This window comes from Apus apus, chromosome 4 (assembly GCF_020740795.1).
Source record: "Apus apus isolate bApuApu2 chromosome 4, bApuApu2.pri.cur, whole genome shotgun sequence".
Lineage (NCBI taxonomy): Eukaryota > Metazoa > Chordata > Aves > Apodiformes > Apodidae > Apus > Apus apus.
In genome coordinates, this window is record NC_067285.1 from 108,535,901 (window position 1) to 108,562,011 (window position 26,111).

Below are 26,111 nucleotides of genomic sequence, written 5' to 3' on the forward strand. Positions count from 1 at the left end.
CAGAACTTACCCATTTTTTATTTAATTGTGCATTTCCATTTCACTTATTGCAGCTTAGTTGCATAAATCTTTATTCCTTAATTTACCTAGTTTATGTACACCTAGCAGAGTAGCTGCAGTTTCACACAATTACTGTGTTTTTCACACAAAACTGTGGTTAAAAACAAAGCAGCAGTAGTGGAAGAAGGAACTGGATGTAGTTATGACATTCTTGAAAACATTTCTGGAGAGTACTGCAGTAGGTGAATATTGTGGTCTGGCTTTCTACTTGTCTTTCCAGACTCTATGCTGGTCTAAAAGGACTACCTTTTAGAAAGCTGAAATATCTCCTGATATTTGTTGTTTTAAAGGCACTGCTTTTTTTCTATATTATCACCTGCAGACTAAATCAGTAAAAATAAAAACTCATAAATCCACTCATTGAGGTTTGTCCTGCATTTAAAAGTTTTGAGACTTCAGAATTGTCTCTTGAAATGCCCAGTAAATATGTTATTAAATTCACTTTTATAAAGTACTCACAACATGTCTTGTAATAACATCTTTGGTGGTGGGAAAGAAGGAAAGTTGTGTTACAGCCATATGGTATATGAAGTCTAAGACAAAAGTTTAATAAAGGGTTGCTACAAGGTTGTGATTTATATTTAGTGTAAGGCTTCTAACTACATCCCAGTGACAAACTTACCTAATCTACCATACATTTAAGCTTTTAAACCAACAGGGCAGGTACCATGTCAGAATTTATAAAAGACCTAATTATGATCCCCAGTAATCATTAACTTTATACTCAAACCAGCACTGAGACTTGGAGCCTTGACTATAGTTTGGGAGTGCTTAATTCTTTATCTACAGCAATAATAAAAAAATATATTTGCTTTGATGAAATGCTTTCAGTCTCCTTCAAGATTTTAAATTTAATCTGTAAAGCAGAATCTGAATCCTAGTTCTTTCAGGGAGCACTTTGGGGGCAGCAGTCTTGAGGAAGTTAAAAGCCAGAGGTTTCTCCTACGCAGTCTGTGGCTCTGTCATACTCAACTACAACCTGCACAGCAAGCCGTTCTGTGAGGGAATTTTCCCTTAAAATTTTCATCACGGGAAACTACCAAGCCCGGGATGGTTTTCCGTGTAAAAAAAATGAAAAGTAGAAGTCCTTGTTTTGCACTTTTTTTTTTTTTTTTTCCCCCACACCACAGGGAGCAACAACAAGCCTGTGACAGTAACTTCATAACTTTCCCAGGTTCCTGCGTTTAAAGCCGTGGGAAAGCCAGTGCCATTTTCCACACACCTGGTGTCCTGCTGGCCGGCCCTGCTGCTCGGCCGCCTCGGGGCTGCTCCCGGAACACCTCCATGGTCCATCCAGTCGAGAGAAGGGAGGGGGAAACCTCTCAAGAGAGGAACCGCTGCACTGCACTCCCCTCCTCCAGTTGGGGAGTGAGGGGCCAGAAAGACTCCTTTTTTTTTTTCCCCCCTCTGGGGGTGTGAGGGTCACCCCTGCGGCCCTCAGGCCCCCCCGGCGCGGGAGGGGCGCTGCCAGCCCTGGCCTCAGGGCTGCCTCAGGCAGGGGCACCATGGCAGAGGGCGGCCTGTAGGCCTGGCCCCGGTGGGGGGGCTGAAGGGAAGGTTGGCGTCTGCTTCAGCCACCTGCTCCTCCCCAGGCCCTCCTGCCCCTCCGCCCCATGGCTGTCCCAGTCTTTTGTAACGCCTGCTACTGCGAGCCCCGCAAGCCTACCCCGCGGTTCAGCCTCACCAGCTGCGGCCATGTTATCTGCGAGATCTGCCTCCAGAAAGGTAATGGCTGCTCAGCCCCCTGCTTCAGCAGGCCTGGCAGCGCTGGCGGGTGCACACCAACCGTTAGCGTTTCTGACTCCCTGTAGAAGCAAAATCATTCTTGTCCATGGAATGCTATCGATAAACCTTTTCAATCCTCTCCATTGATTTTCTTTAAATAATAAAACCGCCTGTGTCTGTCTCCACATGAGTACGGCTGGAGTAATGGGGCTCTGAGAGGAAGCCTTAGGCTCGGAAAACTGGAGGCTTTAATAAAAACTGGGTTTGGGTGCTTATGATCCGTTTTTGCACTGTAGAAAAAATGAGATGGCACTCTGTTCTAACTTTGGAACTGGCATGCTTTTCGTTAGGGAAAGAGCAATTCTGCAAAACATAGAATTTGTTTGGAGCAGGTTTTGCTAGTGGTCTTACGAGATTTTGAATCTCAGCCACTGAAACTCTAGAAAATTTTCAGCAGCGTTAGGAGGACAGGAGGTGATGCTTTGAAGCTCTAGTGTGTGGTATGCCTTTCCTGAATTAAATTCTGGGACTCCTTGTGATGTGCTTAGATGAAGGTCTGTTTAAAGGACAGTGGAATGAGGAAGCTGTTTTTCCCTTTGAGGTCATGCTAAATGCCTTGTTTTTTGTAAGGACACACAGAATAAATGATCGATCTGTATTTCAGAATTAAAAAACCTTTGGCTACCATTTTTCACAGGGTTGCTGTTGAGGAGAGAGTATCAGAAAATGCAGCCTCTAAGTACAACTTGCAGAATCCTAGAACCTAAACAATAGCTTTCCTCGCTGCTGTTAATACTGTTTGGCAGAAAAAACGCGGAGACATTATATATATATTAATTCAGTAATAATAATATTGAGTTTAAAATGTATTTATGCTTTAAAGTTTTTTATAAATATGAATCCTTAGAATCCTTAGAAAGGAAGCAGCTAGTAAAATTATACATTATAAATATTGTAATAATATGCATTTATTAGAAAGATTTGCTAATAGATTTCCAAATAATCGAAGAGGCATTTTAGAAAATGATGGAATTTTATAAAGTGTTGTGATAAATTTTTTACTGGAAAAAATCACAAGGTAAAATTATTAATTCTTTTAAATTAAGCTTTCATATATTTTATTGAGAGAGCCAGACTGGGCCCCAATCTAAAAAGTCATATATCTGGTTGAGTCTAACTCATTAGTGCACTAAGGCACACATTTAATTAAACCAGGCAAGTAGTCTTATTTAAATCAAAGGAACTAAAAGTCACCTGCATTCAGTGACACTAATGATATTCATAAAATCATTTACATTAATGCTTATTTGCAGGAGGAAGACCTGATGACATTCACACATATTTTCCCTGTGCAACTGTGTGTAATGGTTATAGAATCAAATTCTTTCTTCGTGTTTATTTGTGTTTCTTGCGGAACTTTTGGATTCCTTCCATAAGCTTCAAACAAAAGATTAGGCACCAAATTCTATTAAAAATGCATTCAATATCTATTGAGTTTGATGTATATTTTAAATGTCTATTTACCTTACAGGCAAAAAAGATGAATGTTTGATCTGTAGAACTCCTTGTCGTACATTATTCCTTTCAAAACAGGTAAATAAATCTTTAGTATTGTTGTGTTATATTAGTCTGCAGTTTGCTTAACAGCTAAATTGCTGACATTACAAAATACTTTCCTTTTGTTTGACAAACAAAATGATAGGTTGGTAGACTTAGATACTTATGTACTATACAGCTTTTAGTTTTATGGATTTCTCCAAATAAAAGCTTGTGGAAACTCTAGCTTTACAGTTTCTGCTGGACTGTAAGTCACTCCAACCAAAAAACATGATGGGTTACTGTGTAACATCAGTGAATACTTCAAAAATGTGGAAAAATGTTTATTGACTTTTGCATTTGCACATGAAGTGAACTGTAATTAATTGTTTCATGTAATGGACTGAATAAAATATCTGCATAGTAGCTCATCAATGTTTTCAAGTGTATGTGGTTTATTTCCCCATTTTCTCATAAGTTTAACTGTTTTCCTCATAGCCATGTGATTAAAAGAGGATCCAAAATACTGCTGGAAATTCTAGCTATTCACTAGAGATTGAATAGCTTTTCATTCTCTCTTTTGAGAAAACATTAGAGAGATTTAATTTTCCCATTTATCCTAAGCTGATTTCATAAATGAGTTGTGAAAACATACTTTCCTAAACTGGTGCCTGCCTAAGAGACAAACCTGCCTTCCAATGATGGAAATAAAATACAAAGAGCATTCAATACAGCCAACACATTAAGTTCTACAAGGCTACAAGACCATGTCTATGAAATAGAAGACAATTTGGGACTAACCCTGAAGCGATGGCCTTGAAGGAGACCATGATTCCTCTGCCTCTCTAGATATATTTAAAACTGAGCTGGTGTGTATCTAAATGCAGAAATCTCTATCTCTGCATACAGTATATAAAAAAGTAAGAAACCATTACAATGTATTTAATATTTATAAACACAGAATATTGTAGAACTGAAGCAGGGTGAAGAAGACAATGCTACCAAGTATAAAAATTTGTAGCAAAACAGCAGAATGGAAACATAACACAAAGGAACAATGAAGACAGTAATTAAACAAAAAAACCCCACTAAAACCAGAAAGCCCCACATAAAATTTTGAAAGGAGGTATTTTAATAAGCTTTCAATATCAACCTATCCTGGCTACGAGTTTTGTTATTAATTTCAATCACAGCATATTTTAGGTTGTCAAGGACCTCTGGAGGTCATATTGTCCAACACTTTGCTCAAAACAAAGCTAATTTTGAAGCTAGTTCAGTCTTAAATTGCAGCATTTCAACAGAACTTCATGATTTGCTTAAAAAAATACTGAAGGAATTTAAAAATGCGATGATTTGGATGCTAACAAAAATATTAGATGTTTCATTAGAACCTACCACTGCTTTGGAGCACTCAATGGAAGCACATTACCATATTCTTTAAAAAAAGACATTAATGATGATTGCTTAGCCTTGATTAAGAAGAGATAAAATGATTGGAATGGTAATTAAAGATGCATATAAAAAAGTCATGGCACTATAATTCAGGAACCTGAGTGGAAATATACCTGATAACCTTTATGAGTGTGATTCTACGGAAGAATTTCCAATGAGTGGGAGGTCCTAGAAATGTGTTAAAACTCCTCATTAAATTGTATATTGGGGCAATCAACATCTACACATTAAATATTTCCATCCTTATGGTAATGCGTGCTTGTCACCTTTTTATCTTCCTTCTCTGTCTCCCAGTCCCCACTTGCTTTTCCCAAGGGGATGGTTAAGTGTTACGATAAATCAGAATCCTGCTGTTCATTATTTCAGAATATCATGATAGGTTCTTAAATCAAGGTCGTTGCTTTGTTAGGATCCTGGGTAGGTTTCTATAGCTTGCCTACTATGAATATATTAAGAAGATTTCAAATGCACTTTTATGAATACACTGATTTTTCTAGATGAAGTTTTATTATCCTGTTCATATTTTCTTTATTTAAATACTGTAGACAGGTTAGACTGTGCTGTCTGTCTGCTTTTGTCTTGCTCAGTCTGTCAGTTCACACTGTGGAAATTTTGGAATGCTTTGGCTAGTGTCAACCAAATTAAAAAGAGCAGAGGAATTCTCAAATACAATTAATTTCCTCCTGTGAGTTGTCTAAAAATCAGTAGCTGGGGAAAGTAAGGAAGAGCAGTTCAGTTCCCCTGGTGAGGGAAATGCAAGTACAGCTCATCAATAATCAGAGGTGCATTTGGCCATCATATGCATAGTAACCAAATTCATGCCATTTTGATCAGAGGAGTTGTTTTACAGAATATTGAAATAGCTGATGTCAGAATATGGGGAAAAAATAGAAATCTGTTTCAAATGCAGGTTATGAATTTAGCTCCTCACATGATTATTTTTCATACATGCAGGATTCAATTCTCATTATTAAAACTATAGAATGTAAGCACACATTTTTAATAGGTTTGGCAAATGCAGTTTTATTTAGTCTTGCATATTTGATTTCATGGTAGTGTTACACTATCTTTGGAGTAGGTAAAAATACTGCCTGTCTTTCTCTATGTTCATGCATTTCCAAATGGAGCAAAATCTAATTCTTTTGTATTTCAATGCAGTATTTTTAAGTTAAGTGAGAACACTTATCTTTCCGTTTTCTTAGTAGTCTAGAAAAATGTTGTTTCATTCACAGATGGCCTACTTCTTATTTCTTTCAACAATGCACCTTTCTTTAATTTTTCACTTTTTTACTATTTTAGGATTAATTTACAATTTGCTTGCAACAGTTTCAGTTCTCTTTGATTGGATTTTGAAAGGTGTTTCCTTACATGAAAGATGCCTTTTTATTGGACAATTTTCTTCCATCATCTAAGAAAGTTTATACTGTTTTTGCTTTTTATTCAACTTTTGGCTACTTGTAAAGCTACCTTCTATTATACAATCATGATATATCAAAGAGAACTTTCAGTTTGTAGTTTAGATCTTGATGGGTCGTTTGTTTTTGTTTGTAGTTTTGGGTTTTTTGTTAGATTCCTTAATTTTAAAAGCTGTTTACTGTTAGAATAGATTACTGTACATAAATGTGATCAATGTTAGTAAGTATTTTAACTTAGCACTATAACTAGTGTAACTATTTTGGGGTTGCATTTGGTTTGTTTTTCTTATGAATAAATTATTAATACATTTATATTAGACATTAGGAAGAAATTCTTTAGTGTGAGGGTGGTGACACATTGTAACAGGTTGCCCAGGGAAGTTGTGGAAGCCCCATCCCTGGAAGTGTTTAAGGCCAGGTTGAATGGGGCTCGGAGCAACCTGGTCTAGTGGGAAGTGTCCCTGCCCACGTAGGGGGGCTGGAACTAGGTGATCTTTAAGGTCCTTTCCAACTCAAATCTTTCTATGAATCTATGATACGATTCTGGATTAAGTAACACTCAAGTAAGCTACCTACATTGACTTCTAGACCAGAACAGATGTCCAAATGTTCCTATCATTCTGAAATTCACCTTTACACATTACATACAATTTATATTACAATAAGGGCATTACATAAAAATAGGATTGTTTTAAATTTCTGTATCATCCTCTTCTTGAGCTGTCCATTTTTTATTTATATACAGCAATTGATTTAAGGAACACTTCACAAAATGCTTTAGTTAATATAACTTGCAAATAAAAATGCTAACCTTGATATACTTTCTTTTCTTGGTAGACAAATCCTGATATTCAATCCCTGTTCATGGGAATAGACACGTTGTGCAAGAAATATTCAAAAGAAGTAACACAGGTGAATCTGCTTTAAAACTTTTTAACTCTAAACAAGAATCACTAACTTCTACTGATTTTTATATACATAGAAATATATATGAGTTAATGCCTGAAAATTAATGTATGCCAGTTAATGTCTTTACTTCCTTAGTTCCACAGTTACAAAGTTCTTGAGAAACCCTACATTATTCATTATGGTCACTGCTTATGTTTTCAAATTCTCTCTGAGGATCACTAGTCTGGTTATTTAAATAGTGTAAAATCATTTTCGGTGCCATGAAATGAAAAATTAGATCTGCCTGAGCCTTAAACATGCCCACATAGCATGCCCTAGTTATAGCAAGAAAAGGTTACACAGTGAAAACCTGAGCTGGCTGAAGTCTTAAATTTCTTCTTTTTTTATTTTTTTTTCCTCTAGTCAAAACAGATCTGCTTTTATTTTTCATACAGATGCAATAAATGACTTCAAGGTAAATTCCCTCCCTGCCTTCTGTAAACTCTAGGCAGGATCCCTTCTTTTAGGCTTAGTTTCCAGTCCAGAATTTCAGTAGCTGTCTGGGTTAAACAAATTTATCTAAACTCCAATAGCCTCCTCATTTTCTGCATCTCTTCAGCTTGGTTTGAGGACTTGTCCTTGTGCTCATACTTCTTATTGAGCACTCCAGTGGTAGTTTCAACCACTCATGATTGAACTGTGGCAGTACACCCTCCCTGAACACTCCTGTAACCTTCATTGTGTGTGTACCCTTGGGCTGGTACTTCTCTGATCTTGTGAAGAGCTTACCAATCCAGTACAAAAGTAACCCAGTGGTGATTATGGATTCACATTTACTCTACTCTATGCTTCACAAACTTCTCCAATCCTGAGCATGGTTCCTTTCTTCAGCTGCATAGCTGACAAAAGGTTAACAAGAAGCCTTTCTCCATCCTTCCATACATATTTTAAAAAACATATACAGTGATTAGCAGTTATTCTGTAAAGTGAACAAATCCAGACAGCTATATCACCAACCACAAGTGAATATAAGCTTCTGTAATGTGTCAAAGAAAGGAAAAGTAAGACACAATCTTAAAAGACTAAGGTGGGTTTTCTGTAGCCTGAGTTAACCCATGGGTAACATATGAAAGTGCAATTAAGGCATTAAAGTATGTTCAGAACTTCTACTAGCAATCAGAAGACGTAACGGCAGTTTCTGCTCTGTTAGGACAAAGGTTTATCTAGTATTTGTCACAACAGTGAGTGCTTAGGAAATCACATGAAAGCAAGGCTGGCACATAGTGATACATCTTCAGAACAGCCTTCTAGCTTTCAGTAATTTGTAACACAGGGATTTCTCAAGGTGGGGATGATGCCTTTGCATTTAAAAGATTCGGTGGATATTGTTCCCATGTAATTGTCAGGTTGTTTTCTGAATATTTAGCATCCATCACACACTATGGAAGGGAAGTCCACAGGTTATAATTACCCTGTGTGATGATGATTTCCTTTTCCAGGTTTTCACCTGCTAGTTTCGTCTGGTACTCTTGAATCCCATTGCAGAGGAAAAAGCAACCATTCCCATACACTCCATCTTTTATGATCATTAGCTTTAGACTGCTAATGAACCCCTTCTTCAACTGTCTTTTTTTCTATTATGGAGGGTTATATTTTGTATGATCTTTTTTTTTTCACTGAGGCTTTTATGTACCTTTGACTTACTTGAACTATTTCCAAACCTACTATATCCTTTCTGACATGTTAAGCAGAGTGAGGGTATAGTACATTTTTTAAAGTAGAATAATGGTGTTCTCTATTCTGTTCTATTCTCTTCCTTTTTTAACCACTTTAAGATCTGATTTGATTTTTTTGACTGGTCCTGAGCACTGAATTTACATTTTCACAGATTTCACCTTTTAAACGTCCAAGGCCTCATATCTGTGTGGTGGAAGGCAGCTCAGAGCCATTACTTTCTGAGTGGCTCTTTCTTCCATCAGTTCTTCTGAAGACACTTCTGATCCTTTCACAAGTATCCAATAGGAACCTCCCAGTGAATAAAAAGTAACTATTTCAACTCGCTACTCCAGAATGGGGTTCCTTCTTCGAGTTTTTCTTCTTGGTTGTCTCTATCCCTGCATATTTTCCTGCAGTTTTCTTAAACATGAGAAGAAAGATTTATTAGTGAGTTATTGCCTATTGTAATATGTTCTTCAAGCTCTTGTCTTACCTACTTTATATGATTTTACTTTTAACCTGTCATGATTTATGATCCTCATTTGAACACAAGAAGTGCTTGCACACCACCAGACAGTGTGTTTAATAATTATTTTTTAATTAACAGTATATTTTTACAAGGCAAGTTATAATTGCCAGTAAGACACATTACTTTTTATGTTGCCATTAATTTTATGTGTTTGCTTAGCACTAATGAATGAGAAACACCACATCAAAACTGGCTTTCCAATACCTTTACCTTGTTACTGAACATAGTGTTAAAATATAAATTCAGTGAAATAAATCTACTAACTCTAGAGTAGGTCATGCTAGATTATGTAAACTTTATAGGACTTTCTCAGTGATAATCACTTGGAATATTTTGTTACAAAATATTTAAAGAAGATATGTTAAATAATTATTAAAACATAGATGAACTGGAATATTGTGAAGCAGATCTTAATCTTTTTTTTCTGAGGTTGCATAAATGTAACTAGGGGAAGCTTGACATAACTATTTCTTTTTTAGATTTCAGAATTCCAAGAAAAGCATCGTAAACATTTATTAGCATACCACAGACAAAAGGTAACTCCAGTTATGATATTCTCATTTTTGTTGCTTATGTTTGCCTTGTTATTATGGTTTATTTGAGAATTATTTTTCCAGATTGCATCATTTCTGTTATTAAAAATACCAGTTTAAAATGCTTTATAATCTGTGAGGACTTCCTGATTACTATTTAATAAAGCAGATTTTAGTTGTGGGGTGACAGAGATTAAAAGGAGAGTCAAAAGACAGGGAGAGGAGAAACAAATTCACTGCATGAAGGAGAAAAAGTGGGAGGAGATTGGTACTCATTTGGTTAAGGCTAGAGGAAAAAAAGAGCAGGGCTGACAAACAAAACGAGAAGCTTGAGCAATGGAAAACAAGAGCTAGTACCCTGAATTAGGGGTAGCTCAATGGGAAGACAAATATAATTAATTATTCTGTGGAGAACTGGTACTGAATTTGTGACTATGCCTCTTCCTCTGTAGGTTGGAAAGAAAATTTCTTTTTCATTTCCCAGCTACTTCTAAGTATTTGATAAAATAGTTGATTGTTTCATTCATGTCTAAGGACATGGCCAGGTAAATTACTTAAAGGTGCTTGACCTTACTGGTTAATAAACCTATCAGTAGGTGTCCTATGTATGAAATGACAGAGGTAAGCTCATACAGCTGGCCAATTGGCCATCTTGTGTGTGATGAGAGAATCTACTGTGCTTCTGTGGAAATGTGTTTTGTGTCCCATTCCCCCCTGCTTTTCATTACTGCATTTTGGCATCAGTCCTGTTGTACTGTCGAGTGGGTAGTTCTTTCAAGGTCCTGTGCTTCTGCTTTCAAACCCAGGCCATGGAGAAATCCTGATTTTATGCCCCTTTCCAATCTATTGTACTGACTCTGGATGGTAAAACGAAAACCTGTAGACAAAGTAAAATAAAACTCTAAGAATTTTTCATAAACAGAAATATTATCTCTAAAGAACCTGTGCAGAGTTTTGATACATTTTGATGATAAGTTTCTAAGTTATTTACTGTTGAGATATTAATTGACTAGTGGTTGTAAAGAAGTCAAGGACACTGCTAGACCTCAGGAAGCTTTTTAGGCGACAGTATAGAAACAGCCAAAGATTTAGTTGGTTGCTATTTGGGTGTATTTGCTGTTGTTTTGTACATTCTATGTATTTTTTAATATTTTAAGACTGTTTGCGCTGCATCAGGGTCAGAAGAGGCTGGTTGTCTTAAACACTCTATGTGCAGCTATGATGACACTGATGAGGCTTTTTTGATGAAAGAATGGTTTAACAGTGAGGCTGAGGTGAGCAAGGAGGAGTTTCTCTGAGCAATTATATGCCTATCTCCTTCCTGTGAATTTCAGTTAGCAATGCTCCCTGTTTCAGGATTAATGGGAGGGAGTTTGAAGGATCTGGGGAAGGATAGGTCACAGCTGGCAGAGGCACACAGGATGAGAGAGTGGGAGTAGATGCTCACAGTCAGGGTTATAATCTCCATCTGAGTCTTCCTACCACTGGTTTTGAGATGAAGATGTGTGGGGAAAGGATGAAGTTATTTACAGTATTAACAGTATGGCAAAGTGCAGTGACCCCCCAAGGAGGAAGAATTAATCTGCCCTTTGGCACAAGTGCCTCTTCCTGTCACTCTCCACTCTGCAGGTCTTCGCCTTTGGAAAAGTTCTGCGTAAGGAGATTCACAACCAGGTTCTAACACTTGGCTATCTTGTTTGTGGTCCCCTTCCTTATTTCTAGTGTGTCATCCTTGTCACTGTGAACCAAAAACTTTCATGACCTTGAGAAAAGGTTTTTTAGTTGCTCTTTCTCTGAGTTATATAAATACTCGTGCAGTATTTCATGATGGTGTGTGGTGTGGACACTTGCTGTCCATTTTCCTGGCAAGTCTAGACCCCATGTTGTGCTAGGACACAAAGATACTGAAAATCAAATAGTTATTCAACTTTCTTAGGGCATTTTGGCCTTAAAAGAATCAAGTTCTGTGGAGTGACAGGGTAAAGTGCTTTGTTCGTGACACCTGTACTGGTCACTTTCTTAGTCAAACCCAGCTTTCTCTTTTACTTTTTAAAAAAGTGAATAGAAGAATGCAAAAAATCAGATCTTATGTAAATTAGATTTTGTCTTGAATCTGTTTTGTAGAGTTTCACATCTGCAAAAACAGCTTAATGTCTCCCACAAACAGTATGATTTTATAAAAGTACATCAGATAAAGTTATTAAATAGTATTGTGAGAAGAAGCATGAAAAGTTAACACGAAAATTAATCATTTATCTGAAATAAAAATATGAATAGGATGAAGTTGTGAAGTACTAAGGTAATGCAATGGAACTTCAGAAAAAGGATATGGATGGAGTATTGAGTTTATTGAGTAAGCTTTTATATCCTTCATAAAATATAATGTATGACCATGTGATAAAAGACTAAAAAATACTTATACTAGGGAGCTGACCTAATGTTCTTGACCTTGATGTTCTCTGATTTTGCAAGCTCCTAACATTCTTTAATGGAGATATTTTTGGCTATCTATAAAAAATAAAATAAAATGAGAAACACTCTTCACATAAGCCTATTACAAATAGATATTGCAAAGAACTGAATAAATATTTTGTCTGAAATGAAAAATATGAGAACATGGTATTAGGTATTTTGCACAGTTATTGGTATTTGTTCAGATAATTCCATATGAAATGCAATGTAACTTTTATATCAAATATGGAAAAGAGGAAGAAAAATAAAAGCAAACTATTTAAAACGCTTTTCTTTTTATTCACTTATCCAACATTACCAGTACACTTTAACAAAATGTAATCAAACTAAGTCTGTAACTTCCAAAAAGATGCATAACTTTTTCAGTCTTACTGTTTAATGGATCCATATTACAAGTATAGTCTTGTCCCAATAAATCTGTAATAGCAATGGTATATAAGGTTAGAAAACAGCCTTTCAGCACTTTATAATGCTAGTTGTATGAAAACAAAATTGTATATCAAACCAATAGTTTTTGTTTAAATCTGTGATTGTCTCACAGACAGCGAAGCTGGAAGAATCTCTCAAGAAAGTAACACAACAAATGCATCAGCTACAATGGTAAGAGATGGCAAAAGCAAATAGTCTTTGTAATCAAACAACAGTAAATGTAATTGATTAAAAAAAAAAAGTCATGTCTTTGCCTTTCTCAAGTATCATGTATAAACAGAAGCAGCATATTTTTACAGAAATAAATAAATAGTGATTTTTTTCATGAGATCCATTTTCTTCACATTAATCAAGCTTATCAGGAAGGAATCCTTTTATGTTTAAATTCAAGTCAGTAGTTACTCTAAAGATGGGCTTTTAGCAATCTCTATCACATAGATATTCAATGTTAATTTTTTTATTTGCATGAACCTGTTTGTGTTTCTTCCAATGTGATTTCCAGCATCTGCCTGGAAAATACTGTGATATCTTTCCTAGTATTTAGCCCATTTTCAAAACTACCAGAGTTTCATAACATGATTCTCATCTTCTCTGTTTCTGGTAAAAATCAACTTATTGACTCATCTCAAGTAATTTTTTTTACAAATGCATCAAAGAAATAGTCAAGAGATACCTCATCGTTATCCCCCTGCCTATTGTCTGATACACCTAAATCTTTTAATCTTATTTATTTCAAACTGAAAGCCAAAGTTCTTACTGATCCCTAAGTGCACTCTGTGCTACTACTTTCCCTTTCACGACATTTTATTTCAATTATTTGTTTGAAAATGTCACATATGCAAAATAATTACTCAGTTCTCTTCAGTAGTGTGCAACTTTATCCTCAGAACATTTGTTTCTATGTCCTGTTTTGACTTCCCATTGTCTAACATTTCAAAAAGTACTGGGGAAAAAAATCCACCAGGCTTGATCTGCTTTTCCCTTTCAGTGAATATGGGTATTAAGAGCACTTAGTGTATAGTTACAATGCACTTGTCCCTGTAGATCTGTCTTCTTGAGAGAAACCCTTCATGAATGTCACTTTATGAATACCAGTGATCAAGGATTCTGGAATCTCCTTAATAAGCCAGTTCATGAAGCCAGCAATTTAGTTGCAAAGTTGTGTTGATCTTTATTACTTTTTTGTGGGTTTTTTTAGTATAGAATTTTGTTTGGCTCAGAGATGCACATGACACTGTATTGTGCTCTCTAAAAGAAATAAAAACAGTATAAAGGAAACTGTGTATTTGGTGGATTGTCATAGTTTATATATTTTTATCCACTCCCTCCTTTTTGTTTTCTGCATCTCCAAAAAATAGCATCCAGGTCGTATCAAATACAGAACTCTTACTGAATTTCAGATTTTTCAGAGTTTGACCAAGACAGTGTGACCTGGGGCTTCTCTTTGCAGGCTGTAGATATATTGCTCCTATTTATGGTTACTGACAAAGGTATCAGTTTTACGTAGCTGTTGGTGAGCAGCATAAATGTACCAACATTTCTTTTGATAAATAGATTTGTTTAAAGTTTGTGAAATATACATATAAAAATGAAGATTTTTGGCTCAGCTGTAGCTGTATTTTAACATCTGTTGTTTCATAAATGACTGTGTCATAATGTTATCCTACATGGATATTGTTGGGCATCTAATGACTGATACAGACATTATTATACAAGGAAGAAGTAAATACCTTATCAAAAAGATTCTTGTTTTGCTTCATGGCAAATAGTGTCATGTCAAAATCAGCTATTGATGGATAAAATGCTTTACTTTAATGCTTTATTAGTCAACTACACAAATTAACTAGCCAAACCAGCTTTCAATTTATATCTGTTGTTTCTTCTGTTTCCCCTTTAGTATGAAACCTCCTGAACAAACTCCACAACTACCATTTTCCAGTACAAGTAGAAAGCCACTTTCCAGTAAGAAGTGTGGTTTTAAGATACTAACTATGGAATATATATCACTGGATGTAGCTATGTTCTAATATTACATTTATTAATGACTTTAGTTCCTTCAAGAAAAGAGAATGCTTATTCTTCATATTCTCTTCATCCTAGTCATCCTTCCACTTCTGAAATGTAGGTACAAACCAATCTGCTACTTTTCAATGAAAATCATAACAGTGACAACATACTGATATTTTACTTACAAAGTATTTTTTTATTTTTTTTTGTAATGAGTTTTAAATAAGTATTTCTCTGATTTTCTGCTTTGATTCTGCACACTAAAGAGCTGGGGAGGGTCTGATCTAGCCAAGTGTACATAATAAGTACTTGTTTACATTGACATGGTACTGGAAAAAATTCTAAGGCATGATGCACCTTATTCTAAAGACTTTCTGGTTAGATAGATAAAATGGATTAGATAGATGGATAGATGGATAGATAGATAGACAGATAGACAGACAGACAGAAGACAGACAGATAGATAACTTAGTGAGGAACTCTTTCTATTGACTGCAGAGAACTAAATTACTTGTAAGGACACCCCTATGTATATCATTGTCTAAAGTTAGATGGGATGAGCTCCAGTAAGGCTAATAAAATTTTAAATAAATTGGACAGCCAGCTTGCTCAATCTAAAAGCTTTCTATACCTATGACTGTCTTTACTTTTGATAAAAAAATAAAATTTCAGGAATCCCTTGTGGAAACAAATGACAAATGTATAAATATGCATATTTATTCTGACCTATATATAAGAATAACAATGCTAATCAGAAAATAACTTTCTCCGTAAATGTCTAAATCAAAGCTTAGAATCAATTAATAGATTTTTCTCACTGCTAGTGGGTTTTGGAACAAGTCTTAAATATTCATATGTGTTATGCATTATGTATTGCACTTTGCCATTATTAGTAAAATTTAACATGAGCATAGAATGTAATTTTAGTCATAATGAATGTTTGTTAGTTCTGTTACAATGTCATACTTATTTTGATCTTTCTCATAAGAATGGAGCCAATGGACATTGATCCTGTACCTTCACCAATGAGGAAAGTAAGTGGGATTTTTGTGTATATGTATTTATAAATGTGTATATATTCATATATAAGCCTTTGATTTCTCCTACTCTGTTGACACTGGAAAACATAGGATTTCCCCTTCTTTCTAAACAATGATGTATATGTTTCAAAACTTATGTGTATGCTGACTTCAGCCATGCTTAATCCTTATTAGAAACAAAAAAGAAATTAAATCACATTGATTTCCAGAATGATGTTCTCCACATAATAGGCTTTTAAACTTCTGATACTAAATTAAATGGTGAATTCCTGATATCTCAGTATGTTTTTAACATTGTAAAATTCTGTAACTGTTTCCAAAAGAAAAGTTGCTAATGCATGATATTGAGAGTTGCAATTACATTTAAGATCTAATTGATCTGGGAATAGAAATACATGTAAGATTTTCACCTTCACTTCATCTGTGCTAGCACATAAGGGTTTCCTTTATAACCTATGGATTGGTTATACCCATAGTTAGAGTTCTATCCATAGGTATAATCTATGGGTTAGTATGCTTGATTCATATCATCCTGAAGGACACATATTGATCTCATTACTGTTTCTCTTCCTTGACCATAAAGGGGGTCAGGCTGGATATAAATGCTGTCATTGCAGATGTCTGAACTTAGAGGTGAATAACTTAGTATCTTTAACTTCACATTGTATTGATTTTCAAAACATTCCTGAAATTTCATTTATTATAGATACAAGTTGTTTTTTTTTTTTTCAAGCCACTCATTATCTTTCACCTTTCATAACAATTTTCTTTACTCCTTGACCATCTGGTCTTACTTCTGTCTATGCTCAGGGTCATCAAAGTGTGTATAGTATCTTCAGGTGTTAACAAAAAAACTGGGTTTAGAAGTCAATGGTCTTTGCCCTGATACTTGAGTAGGGACTGCAAGCTTTCAATGGCATCTTTAAGATGAGAATGAAGGCAGGAGATTTTCACAGTATTAGTACTGTGATTAGGTGAGGTAACATCCAGGAAGAGATGCTAGCTTAGGAATGGAATGTCAGCACAGAAAATTATGGAAGTGCCAGATATTTTTCTCATCTGATTGTGGTGGAGAAAATGTCTTGAAATAAAACTAAAATACATATGCTCCCTGCCCACCCCCACCCAAAAAAGAATAATATAAAAATAGCAGGAACCTAATTCTAAATGCATTTTAACTCTATGAAAAAACCTGGCAACAGAGCGTGTCAGAAATCTGCAGGCTTTGTAAACCTCAGGAATGTAACACTATTTTTCAAAATACCTCAGTAATGAATATGCTCATTACACTATAATTAATACCTTGCCATTCATTTAGCCTGAGACACCAACTGGTCCAGCAAGATTATCTGTAATAACTCCACCACAAGATGGACGTATGGGTGAGTAAAAATAAAGTTTGTAACTGGATAACAGTTGAATTATGTTAAGGGTGTTAATAAATGAAATGCCATACATTAAAAATTTACTGAGCAAACTTGAATTGTACAATCACAGGCTCAGTCATGTATGCTAGCTCTCAGCCTGGATCCAGTTTTATAATCATACAATCATGGAATTGTTTTTGTTGGAAAAAACACTTGAAAACCTATCATGTAGACATCAATCCAGCAGACAACAAGTGGTTAAAAATGAAAGAAGTCTTTCTGGTACTGACCTACTTTGTTCTGTGAATAATTACTTGTAACCAAAATAATTTTTGCTGTGCAATCATAGTCAACTGTTGCAAATAAAATGCAGTAACCATGTGTATGATTGAACAGAACAGGCTTGCAATGCATGTTGTAGACCTTCTATTAACCTTCATAACTTTTAAACTTTACCCTCTGTTGGAATACTGCTGAGGCCTTTTGATAGCATTCATTTTTGCTGGATCTTCTTCCAGTAAGAGGTACTGGAAGACAACTCATGCCTCAGCAGATGTCTTGTGTGTACTAAATTGTAAATATGCATTATTTTAATATTTCCTCAAGGAATATGGTAATTTTATTTGCTCATCCAATACATTATCTTTCATTGTCTATTGTAATTGTGCACCATTTTTAATTCTTGAATAATCTGATTATGAATTTGTCCCAAATAATGCAACTAAAGTACTAATCTTTCTTTCCAAAGTTATCACATAAGTAAAATAGGTAATTCATGTTGGTCCTGTTTTCAAAAATTTGATTCTTACAGGTAGTGTATCCTACAGAAGTTCTCAGTCATCTGGACTAATGTCAGGTCAAAACAGTAGAGCAGGATCTACAAGGTAGTTAAATATCTTTTAGAGATGTTACTGTTTCCTAGGAGAGATTGAAATGTCTCGTCTGCCCTGCTTTAATCTGTACACTTAAAGTTACGTTCTATATCTGAAGAAATGTTACTGTGCAGTCCAGCTGTCACCTATATGACTGTGTTTGTTGTTGTTGGAAGGTTTGATTTTGAAACCACTTTCTTAAAAAATGTGCAGAGGTAATTTGTGTCCCTGTAGATGGGGATATCTACAGTCATGGGACTTTTATACAAAAGCAATTTTCTAGTATGAAAGTGCAACAACATGTCTGCTTTATAATTCTTCTAAAAATCAGAGATGACAACACAATACCAAAGCAAGAGCTGTTCTCTGAATAACCTTAACACCTTCATGCAGTATGTAGCAGGTGTTTCAGGCTTTTCATCTAAACATTGAAATCATCTCAGACTGTGAGAATTATCAGCACCAAGAAAAAACATAAGATGGTTCCAGAAAAACTGAACTCTTGTTCTCTATAATCAGAATGCCTAATGCATCTTCCTGACACCAATGTAAAACATATAGAACAAAATATTTGATTTTTCCATCTCTGATTGTCTTATATTTTTTTTGTCCTACAGCTGGAATATAGATAATAATAGTAGAAAATAATAATTTACAGCATTTTCTATTAAAATATTAGCATTATGAATTTAAGGGGGTCTGAAATCTCTCGTACTATGAAAGTAGCCTCAAATCATATCCATGCATTAATTTCATTCACAGATCCACACCCATAAGACTACCACATAGTGGATGTTCAGTTACATCATCATCTGGTTCACAAAGCAGTAGAAGAGGGTCATGGGCTGCTTCTGATTTCAGAACCCCTCAGCTGTATCCCTTTACATCCCCTTCCCCACAGCCATCTGTATCAAGACATCCAATCACCATCTCTGGACTTCTGCAAAGACAACATTTAGGCAAGTATATTTTGTAAAATAACATTCAGCTCTTCCTGAAAACTTTTCTTCATAACATGCCTATTGCTTATTTGCTGAGGAACAGTAAATAAGAAATTAACTGAGAAAAAACCAACAACAAACAATTCAAAATTGGAAGTAGGCTATCAGCAAAAAATGAAAAATGTTGATGTTTCTTGTCAGTATTTAGCCATTGCCTTTTGTGCATTAGAATATCTGCTGTGAAAATGTTTTCTGGCTTCACCTCATGATAACATTTTAATCATATATTTTCCATAATTATTTTCTAGAAAAATACCAGTTCTAAATAATCCAAAACATGTAATAATATGGAAAAAAAACTAATCTTGTAACAAAGGAATAGAGAAAAGAACAGCTTCAGTGGAGGAAGTGCAATGAACTCAGTGGGAGTAATAGCAAGTCTGAGATACTCAATGGGAGTCCTTTAATAAAGAAGAATAGTAGAGTTGACACATGGGAAAGAAAGAAAACATGATCTTTAATGAAAAGAAGGACTGGGAGACAGTTCCTGTGTGACTGAATAGAGTGTGGTAGAAAGGGGGTGACAGTTGACATCTCACTGTGTCCAGCAGAGAAAAAAAGGAACATAAAAGGAAACTGCAATATTCTGAGAGTAAGAAGTGAAGTATTAGGCAGCTGGGCAGTGCTATAGCTTGTGAAATAGTGCATGAACCTGATAGAATCTGTAATAATGTAGAAACTTAAGTTAAAAAAACATATTTAGATCCATAAAATGAGAGATACAAAAGTTCTTATAAAAATGTATGGTTTGTATATTTAATTTTTGATCATTTTAACTTTCTCTCCTCCTTGAATAAGTTCCCAAAATAATTTACATAAACAAGGTTTTCCTTTAGTCTTACTAATTTTTTCCATTTGTACTTCTATTCTTATTCTAGGATCAACTAATTTTGGAGGACATTCAACAGAAAGATAAACATCTGTGATTTGTTTTGGTCAGTCAACACCTGGAGAAGCCCTACAAAGTTTTTGGATATCAAAATAGTTGTAATTTCTGTAAAATCTCAAATTGGCCTAAAACATCTAACCATTCAGCATGAATAATGTATTTATTCATCACTGATCTTGCTGATTAATATCTACAGTAGTTTTACAGAGGAGTACAACCTTTTCTTGTTTTTAGAAATCTTGACTTGAAACATATTGTGTAAATAAACAGCCTTTATTAACTAAGTGTTAAGACAGAGCATGATTATATATTCAGTGAGGATTTCTTGCTGTGAATACATTGAGCTGCAGTAGAACTCTGTTTTTATATGGTTGCACCTGCATATTATTAGAGATAAGCCCCAGTCTTCAAAAAATTTGTAATGGATGGATTTTTGCTTGCAGAATTCCACATTTTGGTTCTTACTTAATAGGTCACATTTTGATGGCACAGTTGACAGCAGTAAGGTTTGAAGGATGCTACACTCTAGTAGGCTCTGCCCAGCTCATCATACAGTGTTTATCCCACATTCCAAGAAGTTTACTATTTGATTTAAGTAGCAATGATTTCTTCCCAAAATGAAATGACATGGGAGAACTGGGTTGAAGACACAGAACCCAGTGGAGACAACTCTTACCCTCACACAGGAAGAGCAACTGGAGGTTCTGAACAGAGCACATCAGAACACATTTTTCTTTTGAGAATAACTCTGATGTTGAAATTCCCACCATTACTATGGATGTATGGCAAAATTTGGGTATCACCAAGTCATCAAATATACACCTTTGGTTTGGCCCTAAAGTCACCTGGACTATTTTAAAATAATAAAACTAAAAGCTCTTTTTTTTTTTTAGATCAAGTCCCCTAAGAAAGTTAAATATTTTATTTTGGGTTGAAATGTTTTGCTTGGCATAAAAATTAAATCAGAAAGGGGAGTATAAAGGAGGCTTTTTGTGTTGCTGAGACAAAGTGTTAATTTAACCCTCCCCCCCCCAGAAAAAAAGGGGAGAGTGAATGGTTGTTCTCACTGTCTCTGAAATGGATTTAATGGTTCTCACATCATGTCCCTAGGTAGCTACTGTGATGAGTTTTATCTGGCAAGTGTGGCCCTTGAATGAGACTAAAATAGATGGAGAAATGCCATGGTTTGTAAATGTCTCTGGAATAGGGGTTTCTGTAACAAATTTTACACTTCACATTTCCTTTCTTTCAATGTAAAACCGCTTTTACTTTGTTTAACATGGGAAAGTTCTGTGTTTTCTCCTCCCCAATATTCTTATGCTTCAGAAGTTCCAGCTGAGTGGCTCTCATAACATGCAAAAAAATCGCTAGAAAAAAAAAATAATTAAAAAGGAAAAAAGCCATTTGAAGAATGTAATTTGCCAAGCTTAATGCTTTTTTATTTGTTAAAAAAAAAAGAAGTTTAAAATACTTAATTCATTGCTTGTTTTGTTCTTTAAGAAGAGGAGAAGGAAAATCCTCAAAGTTTCCTCTATCTGCCAATAAGTACAAAATTCTCTGTAGTCATCTCTTTGCCATCCATTTTCACCGATTTTTTTCTTGCTTTCATGAGGAATTAATGTCCTTTAAGGAAATTTGCAGTACACTAATGATGCACCAGAGGGTGCCAACTTACCTCTAAACAAATTTATTTGGTCATCATTCTTGGGTAAGTGGAGTAAAATCTGTAGTATTCTGGCCTTTTCAGTTCTTTAGAAATTATATATATAAAGAATTATGTTGTTTAGAATTGATATAGAAAAGCTACATTTAGTAAAAGAAGGGCAATGAAGTGATGCGGAGTCTGAAGGTAAAACATCAGAAAAGCACCCTCAGAAGAACAACAAATGTGAGAGTCTGAATGAAGTTAAAACAGGCAGCAGATCACACAGATATGTGAAAAGTAAAAATGCAAGCAGGGTTCAGTCACACGGGTGGGACAAGCAGAAGGGGTCTGATGGAAGAGATATTTTAGACTTGACATTGGGCAACTTTCTTAACAGAACACTTGGGCAATGCACCAGTCTCTTGGGGTCAATGCAACATCACAGTGACTTCAGAGGAAGGTGTCAGTGCTAAAGCTGTGGTGTACAGCTTTGAGAAACACAGAGACTGAACTTGCCTCAAGTTCTCAGAGTTTCTGTCTGCAGCTTTCTGGCTTTAAGTCATAAGAGGGTATTAATTAATTTTTTGCAGTTTTCTAGGAGACAACACTGAGTATATATTTCCCTATAAGAAAGTTTTATGCACACACAGACAATGGGATAAGGTCCTATTACAAGTCAAAATAATGCTATTGAGTCCATGCAACGGAGTCACCAGCAATGCTGAAGGTATCCTCTTGTTTGTATTATCATTGCCAACTTCAGCTTCATTTCACAGTCGTCACTTATCTTTTCACAAGGTGACACACCATATAAGGTAGCATCGTGTCTATTTATACAAAGGCAGTCTGTTGTAGGCAAATGCTTCATCTGTTAGACATAATACCTGATACTTGCCAAGTAACATTTTCTACAATTGTGCCAATTATAATGTGAAATTGCTACCACTTATTTTTGAACTCTCATGTTCTGGCAGTCAGGAAAGAATGCCACAACTCATCAAGATGCAGCACTGTCAGCTTATCTACGATAGTTCTAGAATTTAACCTGCTCATGACTTGAGGAAATGCAATTTGATAATTCTCTTCTTCTGTGGTCTTTGTGTCAAAAGTGCCAACCTACTTCAGTCTGTAGATCAGCTTTGTGTGCCTCCAGAGCATCAGGTCAGACATGTGTCATTATGCCAGACTCTTTCTACGGCTGTCTTCCATGCAGATAGAATCATCTGTGCAGATAGGAGGACACTGTTCATGTCCATGCTGTGTTTGGGGTTCTTTCACATTGCACCTTCAGGACTTCTAGATATCCCATTATCTCCAGCAAGCTTTAGCACTGTGCAATCACTAAATCACCTGCATCACTAGCACCCCTGACTGCTACAACATATTGCAGGACAATGTGCCTGATTTGCACCAATTTGCACCAATATGCACCAATGCCCTTAATAACAAAAGGATGGAGAAGGTCAGTGGTGTCCTGCCCCAAGCTTCCTTTGGCTGGTGTGCCCCATGAGCTCTGGTCAGCTTTTTCCTCAATTACATTTAAAGCCCTGGCGCTTTGTCCCTTGGAAAGATACTGGGTGTTTGTCCTGGACTCATGATGCTGCAGTAGTACTAGGGACTAGGGTGTCAGCTGTAAGAAGGAATTAACTTTCTTGGATGTTTTTGTGGTGTCAAGGTGGGGAAGGATGTGACTGTGTGTGTTAAAGGCTTTTCAGTGTTAGGAATCAGTGAACAAGCTGTGCTATTAAGTTACTCACAATTTACCATCAGCAGAAGAGGAAAACTCTTCCTGTTCTTCAAATGGAAGAGCTGCTTTCCTTTTCTAAGCAGGATTGGGAAAGGTCCCTCACAGCCCTGCCGAGAGCAAACAGTAGTCCCCTGACCTTGCTGCTACAGAGCTGTTCAGAAGCCACCAGAGAGGCTGTTCTACATCCTGGTCCACCTCGCAGTGCTCTGCAACTTACCCCAGTAAGCACCAGCACTTACCCCAGCTGTGCTGCTGTATGCAAAAAAACCTCTGCAGAAGATCAGCAAAGCTGAGAGAATCCACTTCAGCTCTGGCACTCTGGAGAATCACCACAGGCAGAGGGTGGTTTGTCCGAACCAACACGGGGCCTCAGAGCAAGGCAAACAACACATTTCCTATCAGAGCAGCTTCCACAGTGAGATCAAGTGTTGTCTGTCTGTGTTAAGGCATCTGGAGGAAGCAACACAAAAGAGAAGAGGAAAACAGTCCCACTAGACATTCCTAAAGGCTTTTTCTGGCCACTGCTTTAACCAAGTGCACATTTTAGCCATGTTTGACATCCTTGCCCAGCTCAGTGTAGAGCCAAACAGAAGCTGACTTTGGAGATGGTCTAAGTACATCTGCATCTTTATGCATTTGGCTGTGCAGAATATGGTGAAAAAAACATTTCGGCCACCTCCAGGTCCTCTGAACTCAGCTGATTTGGAACAGACAAGACAGAACTCCAAGACTCACAGTGGGTGACAATGGCCAAGGCTCTGTGTGGTGGGAGTAAGAAACAGATGGGCCATTTGGGATTACCCAGTCCAGTCTCAACCATGTTTTTGACCTATATTTGCAAACAGGAGCCAGCCTGGGATGGGGGACAGCTCGCTATGGGGTATGTGTTCTGTAACATGGGAGCATTACAAACAGGGGGACAGTGCAGGAGAGGGGCAGGAAACCCTTGCTGGGAGATAGAGGGATGGATAAAGGGAGGAAGAAGAAAAGCAGCCAGTAGCATCAAGGGATGTTTTCAGTGTAAATAACCTCATTCCAGTCTTGCTCAGCTTCTCTCCTTGTGTGTACTCAGATGTTCCTGCACTTGCTGTTGTTCATGCAACTGTAGTGGTGGATTGATCCCAGAAGACTTCTGGAATACCTAAAGGAGAGTTGGTTGAATGCCCCTGGACAAGGCTTCTGCTGTTTTGTGCTTTGTTATAATTCTTCTTGGAATAGATATGCAGACATAGTTTTCCCTATTTATTTATTTCATTGTGAGCTCTGTAATGGGCATTTCCACCTTCCTACATATTTATTTCTCCTTTCCCTAAAATCTCAAAAGTTCCCAGTAATAGCTAGCAGGTCTTTTATAAACCATGCAGCTTTTCTAATTAAGGAATAAACAGATAATGGCATAAGAAGCAAGGCCAATAACCTTCCTAACATATAGGACTTGCACTTTTTCACAAGCATAGTGCAGTTACTGTTAATTTCTGACAGCATTTCACAGCTTACCAATACAGTCTATAGAGTGTGTGGATAAAAAGAACACAGCCCAGTAATGTTACAGCACTACACATTAAATGCTTGCTGAAACATAAAAAGAGAGCTCTAGTTTGTGTGTGTGTGAAATTACCAAATTTGCAGATTATTAGCATGAATGTAAAAAGCTTCTAGCACCACATACGGTAAATACATCAGTGCTGTACTCCAGGAAGCATCATTTTCCCAAGCTCTAGGTCTTACTGACATATGTGGTGGAAAAGCTAGTGCTGCCAATTGTCTGCCTCCTGCATATCCTCTGGTTTTGGTGCAAGCCTAAAGCAATATGCTTAATAGTTTTAGTTTAGTATTTTGAAAAATTGCAATACTATCTATCTGTATGGAAAGTCACATATCAATGACATTTGGTTGGCACAGTGGGTTTTGAGAAAAATGGCAAGGGAAACAGTTGGCACTGAGTTTTGAGAAAAAAAAAGCATCAGAAAGTCTGAGTCTGTATGCAGTAAACTCACGTTTTATTTGCTCATATATTACTTTGTCAGGGCTTTCAATAGTTCTTGTGGAAAATGTGTAAATGAAATATGAAGCAGGTTTTACATATAGGGAGGAATTTTCCTTTAACCTAAGTGTTCTCACAGCCTGTGCCATGCAGTGTGTGCTGGGTAGTACAATATTGTCCTCCTAAAAGAATTACATGAGTCCCCAAAGTAATTCCTTTGTTAAAGAGCTCATTCATTCACATTTTGCAGGACATGCATAAGGCAGGAGTGGGTTTGCTAGCGCTGAACTGGTGCCCTGCCATGGATGCACACAGACATGGTGGATCTGTATCTTCACTTGCTCATGTAAATGTTGATGTTGTAGTTGCAGGTTTAGAGGAAAGCTGCTGTGTATTTCCAGTTCAACTCCAGTTAGAAAGCAGCAAGCCACATGCCTGCCATAGTCCCTCTCCCTCACACCACAAATCCCAGCCAGCTACTAATACTAATGCTGAGCTGTCAGAATGCTGAAGTCTCTTGGCATTCTGGACAAGACAGCAGCTTTTTGGGGTTCAGGAATAAGGAGTTCAGAGTCTCACTGGTGGGCTGAATTTGGCAGCTTTTGGCAGTCTTTGTAGGAATGTGTGGATGAGCCAGAAAGTCTTCTCCGTGCATATGAAAACCTCTTTGGAGTCCTTCATGGTGGTGCCCCCTGCGCTTCTCCTCCTGTAACACTCAGAGTGACTTTCCCACAGCCCATGATTAATTGTTTTAACACTTCCACTGTGAAATCTGCTCCATGCATCCTGGCTCTGTGACACAGA

The 26,111-nt window shown here is 36.5% G+C and overlaps 1 protein-coding gene across 1 annotated transcript; it reads left to right on the plus strand.

The window, feature by feature from the left end:
- Positions 1 to 1,673: 1,673 nt before the first annotated feature.
- On the plus strand, positions 1,674 to 19,958 carry RNF212 (ring finger protein 212). The gene is made up of 12 exons (XM_051619353.1): positions 1,674 to 1,785; positions 3,317 to 3,378; positions 7,026 to 7,100; positions 9,801 to 9,857; positions 12,868 to 12,926; positions 14,653 to 14,717; positions 14,807 to 14,876; positions 15,751 to 15,796; positions 17,121 to 17,184; positions 17,981 to 18,053; positions 18,804 to 19,000; positions 19,921 to 19,958. The coding sequence occupies exons 1-12, from the start codon at positions 1,674 to 1,676 to the stop codon at positions 19,956 to 19,958; spliced, it is 918 nt and encodes a 305-aa protein (XP_051475313.1).
- The last annotated feature ends 6,153 nt before the right edge of the window (positions 19,959 to 26,111 follow it).